Source organism: Phyllosticta citribraziliensis (assembly GCF_038025025.1).
Source record: "Phyllosticta citribraziliensis strain CPC 17464 chromosome Unknown J3D65scaffold_5, whole genome shotgun sequence".
NCBI lineage: Eukaryota > Fungi > Ascomycota > Dothideomycetes > Botryosphaeriales > Phyllostictaceae > Phyllosticta > Phyllosticta citribraziliensis.
The window spans coordinates 2,090,178-2,102,888 of NW_027117342.1; the positions used below are offsets into that span (position 1 = coordinate 2,090,178).

Genomic DNA, 12,711 nt, shown 5'->3' on the forward strand with positions numbered 1-12,711 from the left:
TCAAGCCTCTGCTGGCCCCCCTGCCAGCTCAGCTCACCCAGCTCATTGGAGGCCCCAGCCTCTACTTCCTGAGATGTCGCCGCTCCCCTGCCATTAAGCGGGCTTGTTCGGCTGTGGGCACAAGGTGTCGTCACGAGCCACCTGTTAGGTGGTGGTCGGTCAAGTCGGGCAGGTCGGTTCGGGTGCTGTGTGGACATGGCAATTGGCAAGGAACATCAGCGGCGGGAGAGAGATCGGAACCGGGGCGCTTCCAACGCGTAATTCTTTGATTCGGCTACATACCTTGCCTTGTCGCCTGTATTCGCTCGTGCCGAGCTGGGTTGTGGCTGATCTACTTTCTTACACACAGCATTTCCTACCTGTCTCTTCGGCTTGGAGGCAAGTGCTGAAACGTGAATGTGGAAGAATAGGGACGTGTTTTGCACAGCCATGGCCGGTGCGGTGCGTGCGTTGATAGTTTGAACAGCTGGCCGGCTAGGTACCTGGTAGCAGCTAGCTGGCTAGGTAGCTTGGTTGTGGTGGTGGTGGTGGCCTATTTCCTCTACATTCAACTGAAGCAAGTGGCCGATTGGGTCAATCTGCCACGCTGCTGGTGCGATGGATTAGAGAATTGTCCTCTGGGTGCGTTTTCTGACCTGCTGCTGTGCAATTGGATGGACTGGTTGGACTGGTTTGTCAGTCGTTGCGACGTAAGTAAGCACTAGATTGGTCTGTTGACCCATCTGCCCAGCCGTCCGTCGTCTGTCATCGGCGACGTGACGTGAAGAATGACAGCCAGACAGACTGATGGCAGCGTGTGGCGGCGTCTGAGCGTCGTCGTGGTCGAGTCTGCCGCTACCGCCGCTGCTGCGGCGAGCCACGGCGTTGATGAATTGAATGGGTTGGACAGGGATGCGTGCGAGGGAGGTCATGCACCAGATTGAGTTGAAGAGAAAGCTACTTATTTAGGCTAGCACAGTTGCGCCTGATTGGCCGCTGACGAGTGGTAGAGCGGTCCCTCGTTGATTTGGCGGGTAGTTGCAGATGGGGCGCGGCTTACTTTGCCTACTTCGTAAGTTGCCATCTGTCGATTTCCATTGGCAAGTTGCCACGAGACCTACATTTCTGCCTCTCGGCGTAGTTGTGTCTTGTTTTTGTCGAGCCCGTCGGCGCCGCCGTCGACGCCTCGCAAGGCTGTGCTGAACATTCGTCCATGCCTAAATCTCTGTTTTGCCATGGGAAAAAGGAAGCTCATCAAGCGGGTTGTTCATGGATGTAAAACTATCACATGGCTGGTTGAAAGGAAGCCCTTGGGAAAGCAGGAGACTTCAGGGGCGCGTCTGAAATTGGCAATGCTTAGCGCCCGCCTGCTTCATCGACGTTTTGGTTTGGCCGGCCAGCCGTTGCAGCGGATGCTCTTTTGACAACAGCCGCCGGCCAAATCGGCAGTTTTGAAACGTGAGAAGGAGACGGGACAAGGTCCTGTCCCAGCAGTTGCAAAAGCTTGTCCGAGGCTGGACGGAGGCTGAGCAACGGCTTTGGAACCTCACACTGGGGGATCCCTGAGCTGGTCATCCCTTTTTGCTGCGCAGTCAACAGGCTGTACTGTAGATTCTTCTCGAGGACAAAGAAGGCGAATACAGACTCCGCTGTGGAGGAGACGGCGCACCGTGCGCCGTTCACTGCCGCGTCGCAGCGTCACGTTCAGCCCAAAACAACCCAACGGCCAGGATCCTCAGGTCCTGGAAACAACCATAGTGCAAATCGTGGAAACCTGGCTTCTTCGACTTGCCTCGGCTCGTCACGGCCCGCTTTTCAAACCAAGACGCACCATCAAAAATTGAAAGTTATTCGATTCCGCGACTCAGTGGTTGCGGTCATCTAACCAGGTAGAGTTATTTTGATGGTTGAGTTTGACCGAACCTCTGATTGTCTGCGCACAAACAGGAAATCTTTTCCGCTGCTGGGTGGTGGGCAAGGTGGGAGGCTTTGTCGTTGGTAAAACGACGCAAACGGAAAGTTGTTGAGCTTCGAGCGATGTCCTTTGGCAGCTTCTTTGTTGAAGCATATGCAAATCCAGTATGTGTAAAGATGCGGGCTCGGTCTTTGTTGCCTTGCAGCGACCTGCCTCTTTTGACAACACGAACATTGCTGAGAAAATGACGTTGAAATTTCGAGTTTGCTGTACTTTCGATTTGAGCCTTTTGCGCCGAAACAGCGAACGATTGGCCCACATGCGCATTTGGCGACGTCAGTGCCTGGCGCGCAGATTTCTGGGAATGGCACCGTCTCTGACTTGGGATTGTTACACGGTAACGTCTTTGTCTGACAAACCGACTGTCCGATACTTGGTGACAAACTTGATAGAATGGTCAACAAAGAATAGGGGAACAAACGAAGAGCGTCCATACGCTTGCGCGGAAGATGGATTAGAGCTTCCAAGATCTATTCAGCCACAGTACTGAGAGGCCTCGAAGCTCAGCCTGTCTGTGTGCTTCATGACCTCCATCATGCTGCTTCAAACCAAGCAATTTTTCTTATGTCTCCTTCTTTGTTCCAACGCAGGTGATGTTAGTTGACTGAATACTTCTCTGCTGCATTCAGTAATGGTAAAGGGTCCAATGCGATGGATTGTGCCTGGACAAAGGATCGCTAATGGGAAGGGCATGATCAGTGATGCATGAGGGAATCCATTGATGACGGCGCGAATACTTAGCTGTGGACATCATCTATCCCATTTTCCACCGTCTTTCAAAAGCCTTCACCTCAGTATTCATTTTCCTGCTGCTCTCCTGAGTATTAGCTTAATCGACATGTCGGACGAGGAATTCAACTTCAACTTCCACCACGACGGGAATGAATCGAATGAGCTTCTGAGGGAGACCGCCGAGTTGTTTCGATGGCGCATTGGCCCCAATGGCGAGCCGGAAAGGCGCCCTCCCAACAAGCTGGACTACAACACAGAGTGGCAGCACAACGCGAGAACACCCCTGGGCGGTTTGCCAACGCAGATGATGATGATGATGGGAAACAAGCTGGGGCCGGTCGACAAGCGCCACTTCTTGGACACGGCCAACATTATCAGACGAAACAAAGACTACATTGGCAACCCCGGACCAACCGCTGAGAGCGAGGCGTGGTTCTATACGAGACGCATTTTGCGAGACGCATACAACCTCGCTGTCCAACTGGAAGAGGCGGGAAAGACTTTCCGAGACGCTGTGGCCTGCTCCGGCTGCAAAGAGACACATCCGGTAGAAATGTTCACGAAGTTTGAACTCCGCATGTCGCCCCATTTTCGCAATTGCAAGGGAAGAAGCGGCCGATTCAGAGTCTGTGACCACGTCAGTCTGCGGTGGGACGAGCTCTCAGCCAGATGTAAAGCTCCACAGAGACAGCAGGATTGCAACGACGTAGACCACTTCCACGAGGCGGAAAGCTTGTCGTGGACTCAAAGCATGCCGTGGTCGGAGGTGGAGCCGCCCGGACCGACGCCCTGGTCGCTTCCCTACTACACAATCGTGTTTCGCAGTCGGATAAACCTCAGAAACGATGGTTGGCACGCCAGGACAATTCAACAGTGGACGGATTTGCTGACAGGCTCGGATCGCTGGACCTGTCCGCATCTGCGTCTTACAGATTTCATTCCCCGGTTGCGTTCCAGGCTGGATTCGGAACGCGAGCGGAACCCGAGAAATCATTATGACCCCTTTGCCTTTTCCGGATATCCGCCCTTCGGCGAAATGGTCGAAGCTGGTGATGATGGTGTGATGGCTTATTGCCAACATTGCTCAAGCACCATGAGATTGATACAAGAAAGGAGTCGGAGACCTAGTCGCTCTGTTGCTTACATTGAAGTGGAACGTCGCGTGGTTGTTCCCAGCCGTCCGAATCAGGACTCGTGGTTGCGACATTTGGAACATTGATTATAGCTCATGTGGTCATTCGGTAAAAGAGTTGTGTGGCGAGGAGCATGTTTTTCCTTTTTGTCGCGGCCGAGTTCACTTCGGACTGTACTTGAAAATGTAGGAGAGTTTGGTGTCATATTACGAGACAACTTTGGACAATGACAGACGTACACCCCATCTAAGATCTGTTCAGAGACTTCTCCATGATAACAGGACGATGAGATCGACTTACGCTCTGGGATTGCACTTGGCCACTATCTTCGAGATGAATCACCAACCAGCTTGCATGTGGAGCTTTTGACTTCTTTCATAGATCGTCTTACAAGCTTCGTCTACCAAGCCCCACTAGGAAGCATCTTGCTGCTTGTCACGTTCCTTCGAAGGCGTTGGATGGAGGATTCTTCAAGTCTTCGAGACTCCATTTGCGGATTGGAAGACAGGTGAGGGACGTCTGATGACCTCGGCGGAACATTTCGATTCCCGCCCACGCAATCATCGCCGCATTATCTGTACACAGCTCCAGGGGAGGGTACAAGAGTTTGATGTCGGGATAGCCTTTGTAAGCGAGAAACTCGGAGAGACTTTTCAATTAGCTCAAGGGACGCGAAGAGGAAGGGTGTACTCACACGTGTCTCATGTACATGTTGGACGCCACGCCTCCGCTCACCACGACTGACATTGTTTGAGCAAGCTCGGGATTTGTCTCTGTGATTTCCTGCAGCACAAGAAAAATTCGGCTGGCGAGATGCTCAAACGTGACTCTCATGACCTCACGAGCCATGCATTTCCGTTCTTCTTCGCTGACATCATTTGGAGCCCGCGGCATCTTGCTCACTCTGCCAGTCTCCTTGCTCATCCCAAATCTGATGAAGTTCTCCACCGAAGAGAGCGTCCCAGCAAAGCTCATGTCCATTGAAGACGCCCTGAGCCCTGCGGGAGATGCGCCCATCGGTGGCTGGAAGCCCCAGCCCCAGCTGGTGATTCGTTTCCCAAGCTCTTCTCCCCTATTCCTAGGGGGCCTGTAGTCGTAATCTCTGGGGCCGTCTGGAAAAGCAAAGCGCTCAAGGAGTCGGGCGTACATGGTATCACCCCAGGCATCGACGAGGTTTTGAGGTACAATCAGACGTCCAGCCTTGTCGAGACATTGCCCAATGGCACGATCAGTGGTGGAGCTAAGGACCTGATGTGATTCCAGTGAGTCGGATTTAATTATTAGGGTGTGGCCCCCAGACACGAGCAGAGAAACAAAAGGGAATCGAGGCTCTACTGGCCGTGTATTTTGGCCGGTCGGCCCGCTACCACTCGGATCTGACTTGTTCGTAAGCGCAGAGACTAGACGTGGCGTCAATGCATGCGCATGCATGTGGTGTACACCGATGAGAGGAATGGCCCATGCAGCCGCGAGGCCTTTGGCAGTTTGCAGCCCCGTGGAGAGGTTCGACATCATGCCGGGGCCGCGGGTGACGGCGATGAAGTCTGGCTTCATTCGAAAATCTACTGTGCTACCATCTTCCGAGGGCACGGCAACAAGGTGCAAGCTAGCGGAGGGGGTTTCTAGTTCAATTCTCGGGAGATGGCGAATCGCTCTCTGAAGAAGAGGGGCGATGTTTTGGTGATGCGACTCTAGTGCGGCTAGCGGGTGGATACCCTTGAATGAGGTATTGTTTGCCGTGACCTTGTTATGAAAGTGGAGAACAGCGTCGCTCTCGTCTTTTGGCCATGGACGCCTGTTATGATCTCTGGTCTCCAGCACGGCCACAGAAGTGTCGTCGCATGACGTCTCGATGCCAATGGTGAGGAGATGGCGGCGCTGTGATGGTCCGCTGACCGGCCTGGCGAGGACTGCCGGACGAGCGCGGCAGAAGGATGAGCGGAGCATGGCTAGACCCGACGTGCTCACGAGGACATGTGGATAGTGGCCGGTAAGGTCTGCAGGTGGTGTTGTCAGGTCGTCGAATGGAAAAGATTCAGTGGCGGTGCGCCCGTGCGCCGAACGAGCACATGCCTGGAACGAGTTGGGGGGCCAGTGGCCTCGACGTCACTCCGGCCCTCCCTCCCTGCCAAACCAACCAACACAACATCCCCCCAAAGGAACACCAGCGCCTCTTAAATCCTAGTCGCCTCCTCTCCCCTCCACCCCTCCGCTGCCGACCCTCGCCATTATGTGAACGCCTTGGTGCGACCATGGCCGACATCAAGAAATCCACCGACGGGCCGACGCCCCACTCCCCTACCGCATACGACCTTACACAGCTCCCCGACTGGGACAACGATTTTGTTGACGACGACGGCGTCGCCAACTTCGAGCGCGCCCTGCACGCACCGGAGCCATCCCCCTCCAGCGACAATCTGCTCGAGCAGCAGCTCCCCAAAAAGTCCCATTTCATCACCGCCCTCAACGACTGGCGCCCCGTCCACCAACGCATTCGGAAAAGGAAGAAACGCACACCGAGACGCGGCAAGGACGAGACACGAGAGGGCTTGTCCTATAGCGTTCTCAAGTGGCCATTCCTATTCATCGTCTTTGGCTGGCTCATAGGCCTCGGCATCTCCTACCTGTTGACTCGGTTCTACATTTACCTCTACGAGCATTGGATAACATGGAGGGGCAAGCGCGAAAAGCTGCGCCGGAACCTGAGCAGGACAGAGACATATGAGGACTGGGTTGCTGCCGCAAAAGAGCTGGACAAACACCTTGGGAATGATGAGTGGAAGAAGAAGGATGCGTACGCCTATTACGATGCCAAGACAATCAAACGCGTCAGAGACCAATTGTCAAAGCTACGTGCCCAGGCCGAGCAGGAAGAGAGCACTCTCAACGGAGATTCCGAATCTGGAGACCGTGCTGTGCATCAACTCCGCGGCCTGTTGGAAGCTTGCGTCAAGAGCAATTTCGTTGGCTTTGAGAATCCGCACTTGTACAGCGAAAGCTACTACGGGACCAAGAATTTGCTGCAATCCTACATTGACGAGGTCACGCAGTCGATAACTCTTCTTCAGGATACTGATGCTCTCAATACCGAGGAGAAGCGAACGCTGTTCAAACATCTGCAAGCCAACTTTGGCCGCACCGCACTGTGTCTCTCAGGCGGCGCTACTTTTGCGTACTACCACTTTGGCGTTGCCAAGGCTCTTTTGGACGCCAACCTACTTCCCCAAGTCATCACCGGAACTTCTGGCGGCGCTCTAGTCGCAGGATTACTCTGCACCCGCACCGACGACGAACTTAAGAAACTTCTCGTGCCAGCATTGGCCCATCGAATCACCGCATGTCATGATGACATGGTCACTTGGGCCAAGAGGTGGTACAAGACTGGCGCTCGTTTTGACAGTGTCGACTGGGCTAGGCGTTGCATGTGGTTTACCCGTGGCAGCCTGACATTTCGCGAGGCCTACCAGCGGACAGGCCGTATTCTCAACGTCTCCTGCGTTCCTTCCGATCCACATTCTCCTACGATTCTCGCCAACTACATCACAGCTCCCGACTGTGTAATATGGTCGGCTACACTTGCTTCAGCTGCAGTGCCAGGCATATTGAACCCTGTCGTTCTCATGAAGAAGAAGAAAGACGGCACTCTCGAACCCTATTCGTTTGGACACAAGTGGAAGGATGGAAGTCTTCGCACAGACGTGCCGCTTAAGGCTTTGAACATGCACTTTAATGTGCGATTCTCCATTGTCAGCCAGGTCAATCCGCACGTAAACCTCTTCTTCTTCTCATCGCGTGGAACTGTTGGGCGGCCCGTGACCCACCGCCGCGGACGTGGTTGGCGCGGAGGCTTTTTGGGATCGGCTACCGAACAATATCTCAAACTTGACCTGACAAAGTGGCTCAAAGTTTTGCGACACCTTGAACTTCTGCCAAGGCCTCTTGGTCAGGATTGGAGCGAGATTTGGCTCCAGCGCTTCAGTGGGACAATCACCATTTGGCCCAAGTCCATTCCCTCGGACTTTTACTACATCCTGGCGGACCCTAACCCGCAACGGTTGGCAAGAATGATACACGTGGGCCAGCAGTCAACCTTCCCAAAACTCAAGTTCATTGCAAACAGGATGACAATAGAGAGGTCGATCGAAGAGGGGAGGAAGATGACAAGACCGCAGAAAACAAAGGAGGGTGGTTTGGTAAATATCTTGTCTGAAGAAGACCTAAGAGGATTGCTCAAGGAAGCCCAAGAAAACAACGGATCCGTTTCACGGACACCAAAGGCCTTTTCAGCTGCAGCCTCATCATCGGGCTCTTCTGACAAGAGTTCGCCACCTTCCAATCGCCGCTTCCGCCAGCCAGGTGGCCTCGACGGTACCCTATCCCCTCAGTCCAATCCCGACGGTTCCACCGACGTCCCAGAATCAGGACGCGCTTCCCCTTCGCTATCGAAGCGAATCAGCGGATGGTGGTCGTCCCGATTCAATGCTCCGCCATCCCCACGCACCGCCTCTCTGCAGCGCAACGCTCATCTGCGCGGTCCTTACGCCGGCGAGCGAGCCGGCAGCATGTTCGAGCTGCGCCCGCCGCGTGAATACGTCGAAGATGAAATCTACCAGCACCCGCAAGGCAACGGCTCCTCGCACCGCCAGCTCAACGACAGCCACAATGACCGGCGGCAGTCGGTCGCCCGCGAAATCTTCCGCCAGTCGCGCGTTTTCATCGACGACTCGGACACCGAGGGCGAGCCCGACACGGATGGTGAGGCCCCTTTCATCTACGACAATGGCAACTTTTCGTCTCGCGACAGCAAGTTTCAGCGAGACTACGAGGAGGGCCGCGAGGACGAGGCTGATGAGGATGAAGCTTCCGTCACGCAAGGCGACGAGTGGGACGCGCAAGACGAAGTGCTGGAGGAGAGGGTGAATGAGGATGATGCCGTGCAGCGCTTTTTGGGCAACGAGTCGGATGAGAGTGGCGCTAGTGGGTCGAGTGACGAGGTCGGTGGCACGAGGAAGAGGAGAGGCACGTTTGTTGGATAGGACCGCTCGCGAGAGTCGGTCCTGGTGGGAATGGAAAGAAAGTTTGGCATATCAGGCAGGGTTTGGGCTGTATTCTCTTCTTTCGTTTGCGCTAAGGGAAAATTAGGACGTGCATCTTACTGCATATCGATGGATGTGGATACAAGTAGAGAATATACTTCATCTTGTATTTTGTTATCTATCCACTCTGAAAAGGGACCACTGTTCGGTAGTCCTTGCCAGTCCCCTAACGCGACGAGTTCGAACAGGCTAAGACGTTATGACTGCTCCTAGAGTGCAGATGTGCTGTCTATAGACAGCTCCGGCCCCTGGTCTTGCGCTTCCACGTCGATGATGCGAATTCAAATGCTTCAAATACTGAAATCGAGTTGACATTAAACTTGGTGCTTAATAAAGCAATTTGGAAGTAATTGTACAATAGCAGTCACAACGAAAAGGACATGAACACAGAAAATCCGTTGTTTTCCTTACACTCCAAGTGACCGCCTCGGTAGTCGCGCTCAGGAGACCCTTTTTATTTCTTGTTAAATCTCCCTCTCAAGAGCGAGCCTGTCCTTTCTTCCTCCTTTTGGCAGTGTTGGGCATCTCACTAGACGCAGGCCGCTTGCTAGCGAGGCGAGCCATGCTCCGCGTGACGACATTCGGACGAACAACCATATTAGATGCCCTCGAACTCCTCGCCTTCCTATCCGACCTGTGGATTGAGCTGTAATTCTCCCGAGGTGATTGCGGAGGTGCCTGTGAATCCATATCCCAGTCTTCATTCGGCGGCGCAGCCACAGACGTAGAGTCCACAGGTGGAAAGTAGTTTACTTGATAAATTCTCTTTTTGCGATCTTCGATGCGATCAAAGTAGCCCCTTTTAAGTCCGTTCAGCTGCGGTCTATTATTGAACGCGGCGGTGCGTTCGTAACGGTTGGCGTCATCCGCCAGAGATCTCGCGTGGTCCTCGCCCAGCTCTTCGAAAGGGTTGTCGGGCTTGACGAGGTAAGCCTCGCTGAGATCTTCGAGCTTGGCCGCGAAGCGATTCAGCTCTTGTTCGAGTTCTTCGCGTTCCAGAGGCTGTTTGAATGGTTCGCCATTGCTTTTAATGTCGACTTTGAGAGCAGGTTCTTCCTCGAGGTTCCTGAGGTACTCGTCCACATATTCAGTAAAGGGAATTGGCTCTCGAGTTTTTCGCGCTTTACGGGTTATGCCCCTTTTAAGTGATGCCATTCTGTGCAATTTGAAAGTGCGTTTCACTGCTTCTGAGAGTATGGGGCAGTTTGTTTCGCTCGGTAGAGCGAGAAGCCCCGATGGAGCCACTGTGTTTCGATGTGAGGCGTCAACGATCCTGCGAAGCAGATCTTCGTAGTAGTATTCCATGGTGTGAACGACCGGCTTGTTGTACTTGATGTCGAAGGTCTGGTATTTGGTCATCATCTTGGGCAACTCGAATTTCAACGGGTCATACAGCGTCCTTTTCACTTGCTTTTCTCTCTCCTTTCTGGTGTCAACTCCCCGTGTTGTGAGGAGATCGGCGATTTTTTCGCGATTCATGTAAGAATAGTCAAGCTCGACGAGGTCGCTTCTATCCTTGATCCACGCAGGGGTTTGGTTTCGTTGACTCTCCGGCCACATTCGATTTAAACTGGTAGACCATAACCTCGGATTGTCATCGATGAGAGGAATCCCTGAGTCTGCCGCGTGGGGAGTCTGTTTGTCGAATTTTCCCTGAGCTTTGCTTCTTGGTTCGCAAAATTGAACGTCTTTGGAACTAACGTTTCGCAGGCATGACAGAAGAAAACGTCGATCGTCCGTCGTTGTGAGAGTTCGGAATATTAACGCAATGCCGACAACATCGCCAATGTTGTATCCCATCTTGTCAGAATCGGATTCCATGGATGGTCCAAAACTCCGGTAATAGGCACCGGGGTTCTCACTATTGCTTGGTATCTCCTTGAAGTGGTCAAGGAGATTGTAGACCCAGTCATGTTGTAAAAAGTGTTTGAGTAGATCTGCGTAGCGGTAGCGAAACCTGTTCTTAGTCCATAGGCGTTTGGGAACGCCGCAATCTTCATCTTCGCCCACTTCGTCTTCGTACGCTCCGTGTTCGCCCAGTCTTAGTTGCCTGCGAACGTGAGCTATGATGGTCTCCAGGTCCAGATTTCCTGTACGGCATGGACACGCAATGTTTCGAGGATAGAACTGGCCAGTGCCCAAAGACCTGTGGAATACGCATCCGCCGGCCTCGTCTTGGGTTGGGAACTTGAGCGAATCTGGTCGTGCCCCGGAAAGATGGATACTGCCCAGCTTGGGCTGGGGCACAATTCTCTGGGGTATTCCCTGGTAGGGCTGTGTCTCATACTCTGGTCTGGGGGTTCCTTGATACGAATTCGCTGTGCAGAATTAGCTGTCATCATTACCCAATACAAGCGTGGGAAAAGTTTTTTACCGATCGTTGCGTCCAACACATGGATATCGCTTTGAAAGTTGAACCATATTTTCAAAATATCTTTGTTGAATATGATCCGCTCCCAAAGATACCCGAGCTTGGATTTTTGTCAGTATTATATCTTGTGTGTTTAATATGCTTGGTAATCGCTCACTTGGTCCACAGTCTCCTCATCCCTCTTCTCCAGCATGTGCAAGATATGAAAGCAAAAGGTGACGTGCCGATCAATCGCAATTGATAAAACTGTGCACAGATTTTCAGTATCGTCCGTGTCCTCGCTCATATTCTCGAGTTCCTCTTCTTCTCTTTGTCTGCTGACGAGCTTGAACTCGGCGTCAATGCCAACGTAAGGACGGAGAATGGCTTTTGTTGCATTTGTTGAATCAAGGTGGACGTTGACGGGAATCTCTTGGCCTGGTCCAAAGGGCAGCAACCGCACCAGTAGGTCCACAGCGGGTCGAATTTGATTTGCTTCTTTGATACTTACAACGAAGATGGAGAATATTGCGGGGAAATGTTTTGATGAACCAGATTGATAATTCTTCCCAACCTGAGGAGGTCGCGGCGAACCTGAGTCGAGTCCGCTTGGCTGATATCCAATTAGCTTCGTCGAGCAAAAATAGCCGGTTACATACCAAGCTGAACTCGTTGGCGCAAAAATGTGGACCGTTCCCTAACTTTTTCTTCCTCCACCACCACCTGATTTCCTTGATCGGGAGGTTTGAGCTCTCAGCTTGTGCCTTTTCTGTAATCAGTTGATTGATGAGACTTTCCCCCGTTATTTCCGGGACCAAGCTGGAGAATTTGTAACGATTGTACCGGCTCCTTTTGACAGAGATTCGGCAACGGATATGGTCGCTGAAGGCTGCACCTATTACACTCGAACGTTCTCCAAACTTCAAGATGATATGGGTGCGGAGAGCATTGGAGACGACTTCAAGGACGTTGTTGAGAACAGGTAGTGAGCCTGAAAGATCCGGCTTTGATAGAAATTTGTAAAACTCGAGCTGATCAAAGTAGTGGTACCTTTGGTGGAGAGGGTGTTGATTATTAAGCCAGATCCGAAGATAGTGATGTAGGACTTCTCCGAGGATGTACGTGAACTCATTGGGATCACCGATAATTTGTCTTGCCAGCGTACGATACAGCGTCCTGCCATCCCCGATTAGTCCGCCTCCTTGCTCTTTGATACGTACCAAAATTCTGCTGTTTTCCATAGCGGTTGGGGACAGAATGGGGGATCTGGCTTTCGCAAAGTGTATTTGAGACTTCTGCTCATATTTGGGGATTTCAGAAACGTGATATTATCAATGGACAAAGAGAACTTCGCAGGACGTCCGCTTTTGGCTGTCCATTGGGAACGGAACTCTATCGCCTTTGACAGAAGAATTTTCAAGGACCCAACAATCACGGCCAATTCTT

General features: G+C 52.6%; 5 protein-coding genes across 5 annotated transcripts; 2 read left to right on the forward strand and 3 right to left on the reverse strand.

Moving 5' to 3' along the window:
* Positions 1 to 1,707: 1,707 nt before the first annotated feature.
* Positions 1,708 to 2,531, reverse strand: J3D65DRAFT_343068 (uncharacterized protein). Its single transcript, XM_066795507.1, has one exon. It carries the CDS (start codon positions 2,386 to 2,388, stop codon positions 1,861 to 1,863), a length of 528 nt encoding a protein of 175 aa, XP_066656420.1. The 5' UTR covers positions 2,389 to 2,531; the 3' UTR covers positions 1,708 to 1,860.
* A 261-nt stretch (positions 2,532 to 2,792) lies between these two features.
* J3D65DRAFT_602715 (uncharacterized protein) lies at positions 2,793 to 3,905 on the forward strand (the record flags this gene model as incomplete). The annotated part of the gene is made up of 1 exon (XM_066798144.1): positions 2,793 to 3,905. The coding sequence occupies one exon, from the start codon at positions 2,793 to 2,795 to the stop codon at positions 3,903 to 3,905; it is 1,113 nt and encodes a 370-aa protein (XP_066656421.1).
* A 349-nt stretch (positions 3,906 to 4,254) lies between these two features.
* J3D65DRAFT_551987 (glycoprotease) lies at positions 4,255 to 5,766 on the reverse strand (the record flags this gene model as incomplete). Its single annotated transcript, XM_066797064.1, has 2 exons — positions 4,255 to 4,468; positions 4,514 to 5,766. 2 exons carry the CDS (start codon positions 5,764 to 5,766, stop codon positions 4,255 to 4,257), a joined length of 1,467 nt encoding a protein of 488 aa, XP_066656422.1.
* Positions 5,767 to 5,935: 169 nt separating this feature from the next.
* On the forward strand, positions 5,936 to 9,298 carry J3D65DRAFT_622940 (lipid particle protein). Its single transcript, XM_066800115.1, has one exon. The coding sequence runs from the start codon at positions 6,072 to 6,074 to the stop codon at positions 8,853 to 8,855; it is 2,784 nt and encodes a 927-aa protein (XP_066656423.1). The 5' UTR covers positions 5,936 to 6,071; the 3' UTR covers positions 8,856 to 9,298.
* Positions 9,299 to 9,340: 42 nt separating this feature from the next.
* On the reverse strand, positions 9,341 to 12,506 carry J3D65DRAFT_658177 (uncharacterized protein; the record flags this gene model as incomplete). The annotated part of the gene is made up of 4 exons (XM_066802539.1): positions 9,341 to 11,233; positions 11,290 to 11,386; positions 11,444 to 11,878; positions 11,925 to 12,506. 4 exons carry the CDS (start codon positions 12,504 to 12,506, stop codon positions 9,393 to 9,395), a joined length of 2,955 nt encoding a protein of 984 aa, XP_066656424.1. The 3' UTR covers positions 9,341 to 9,392.
* Between the last annotated feature and the right edge of the window lie 205 nt (positions 12,507 to 12,711).

What these genes read in the sequence shown, in the direction of transcription:
- J3D65DRAFT_343068 (XM_066795507.1), bottom strand. Translation starts at nt 2,388, where the DNA reads ATGGACGCTCTTCGTTTGTTCCCCTATTCTTTGTTGACCATTCTATCA.
- J3D65DRAFT_622940 (XM_066800115.1), top strand. Translation starts at nt 6,072, where the DNA reads ATGGCCGACATCAAGAAATCCACCGACGGGCCGACGCCCCACTCCCCT.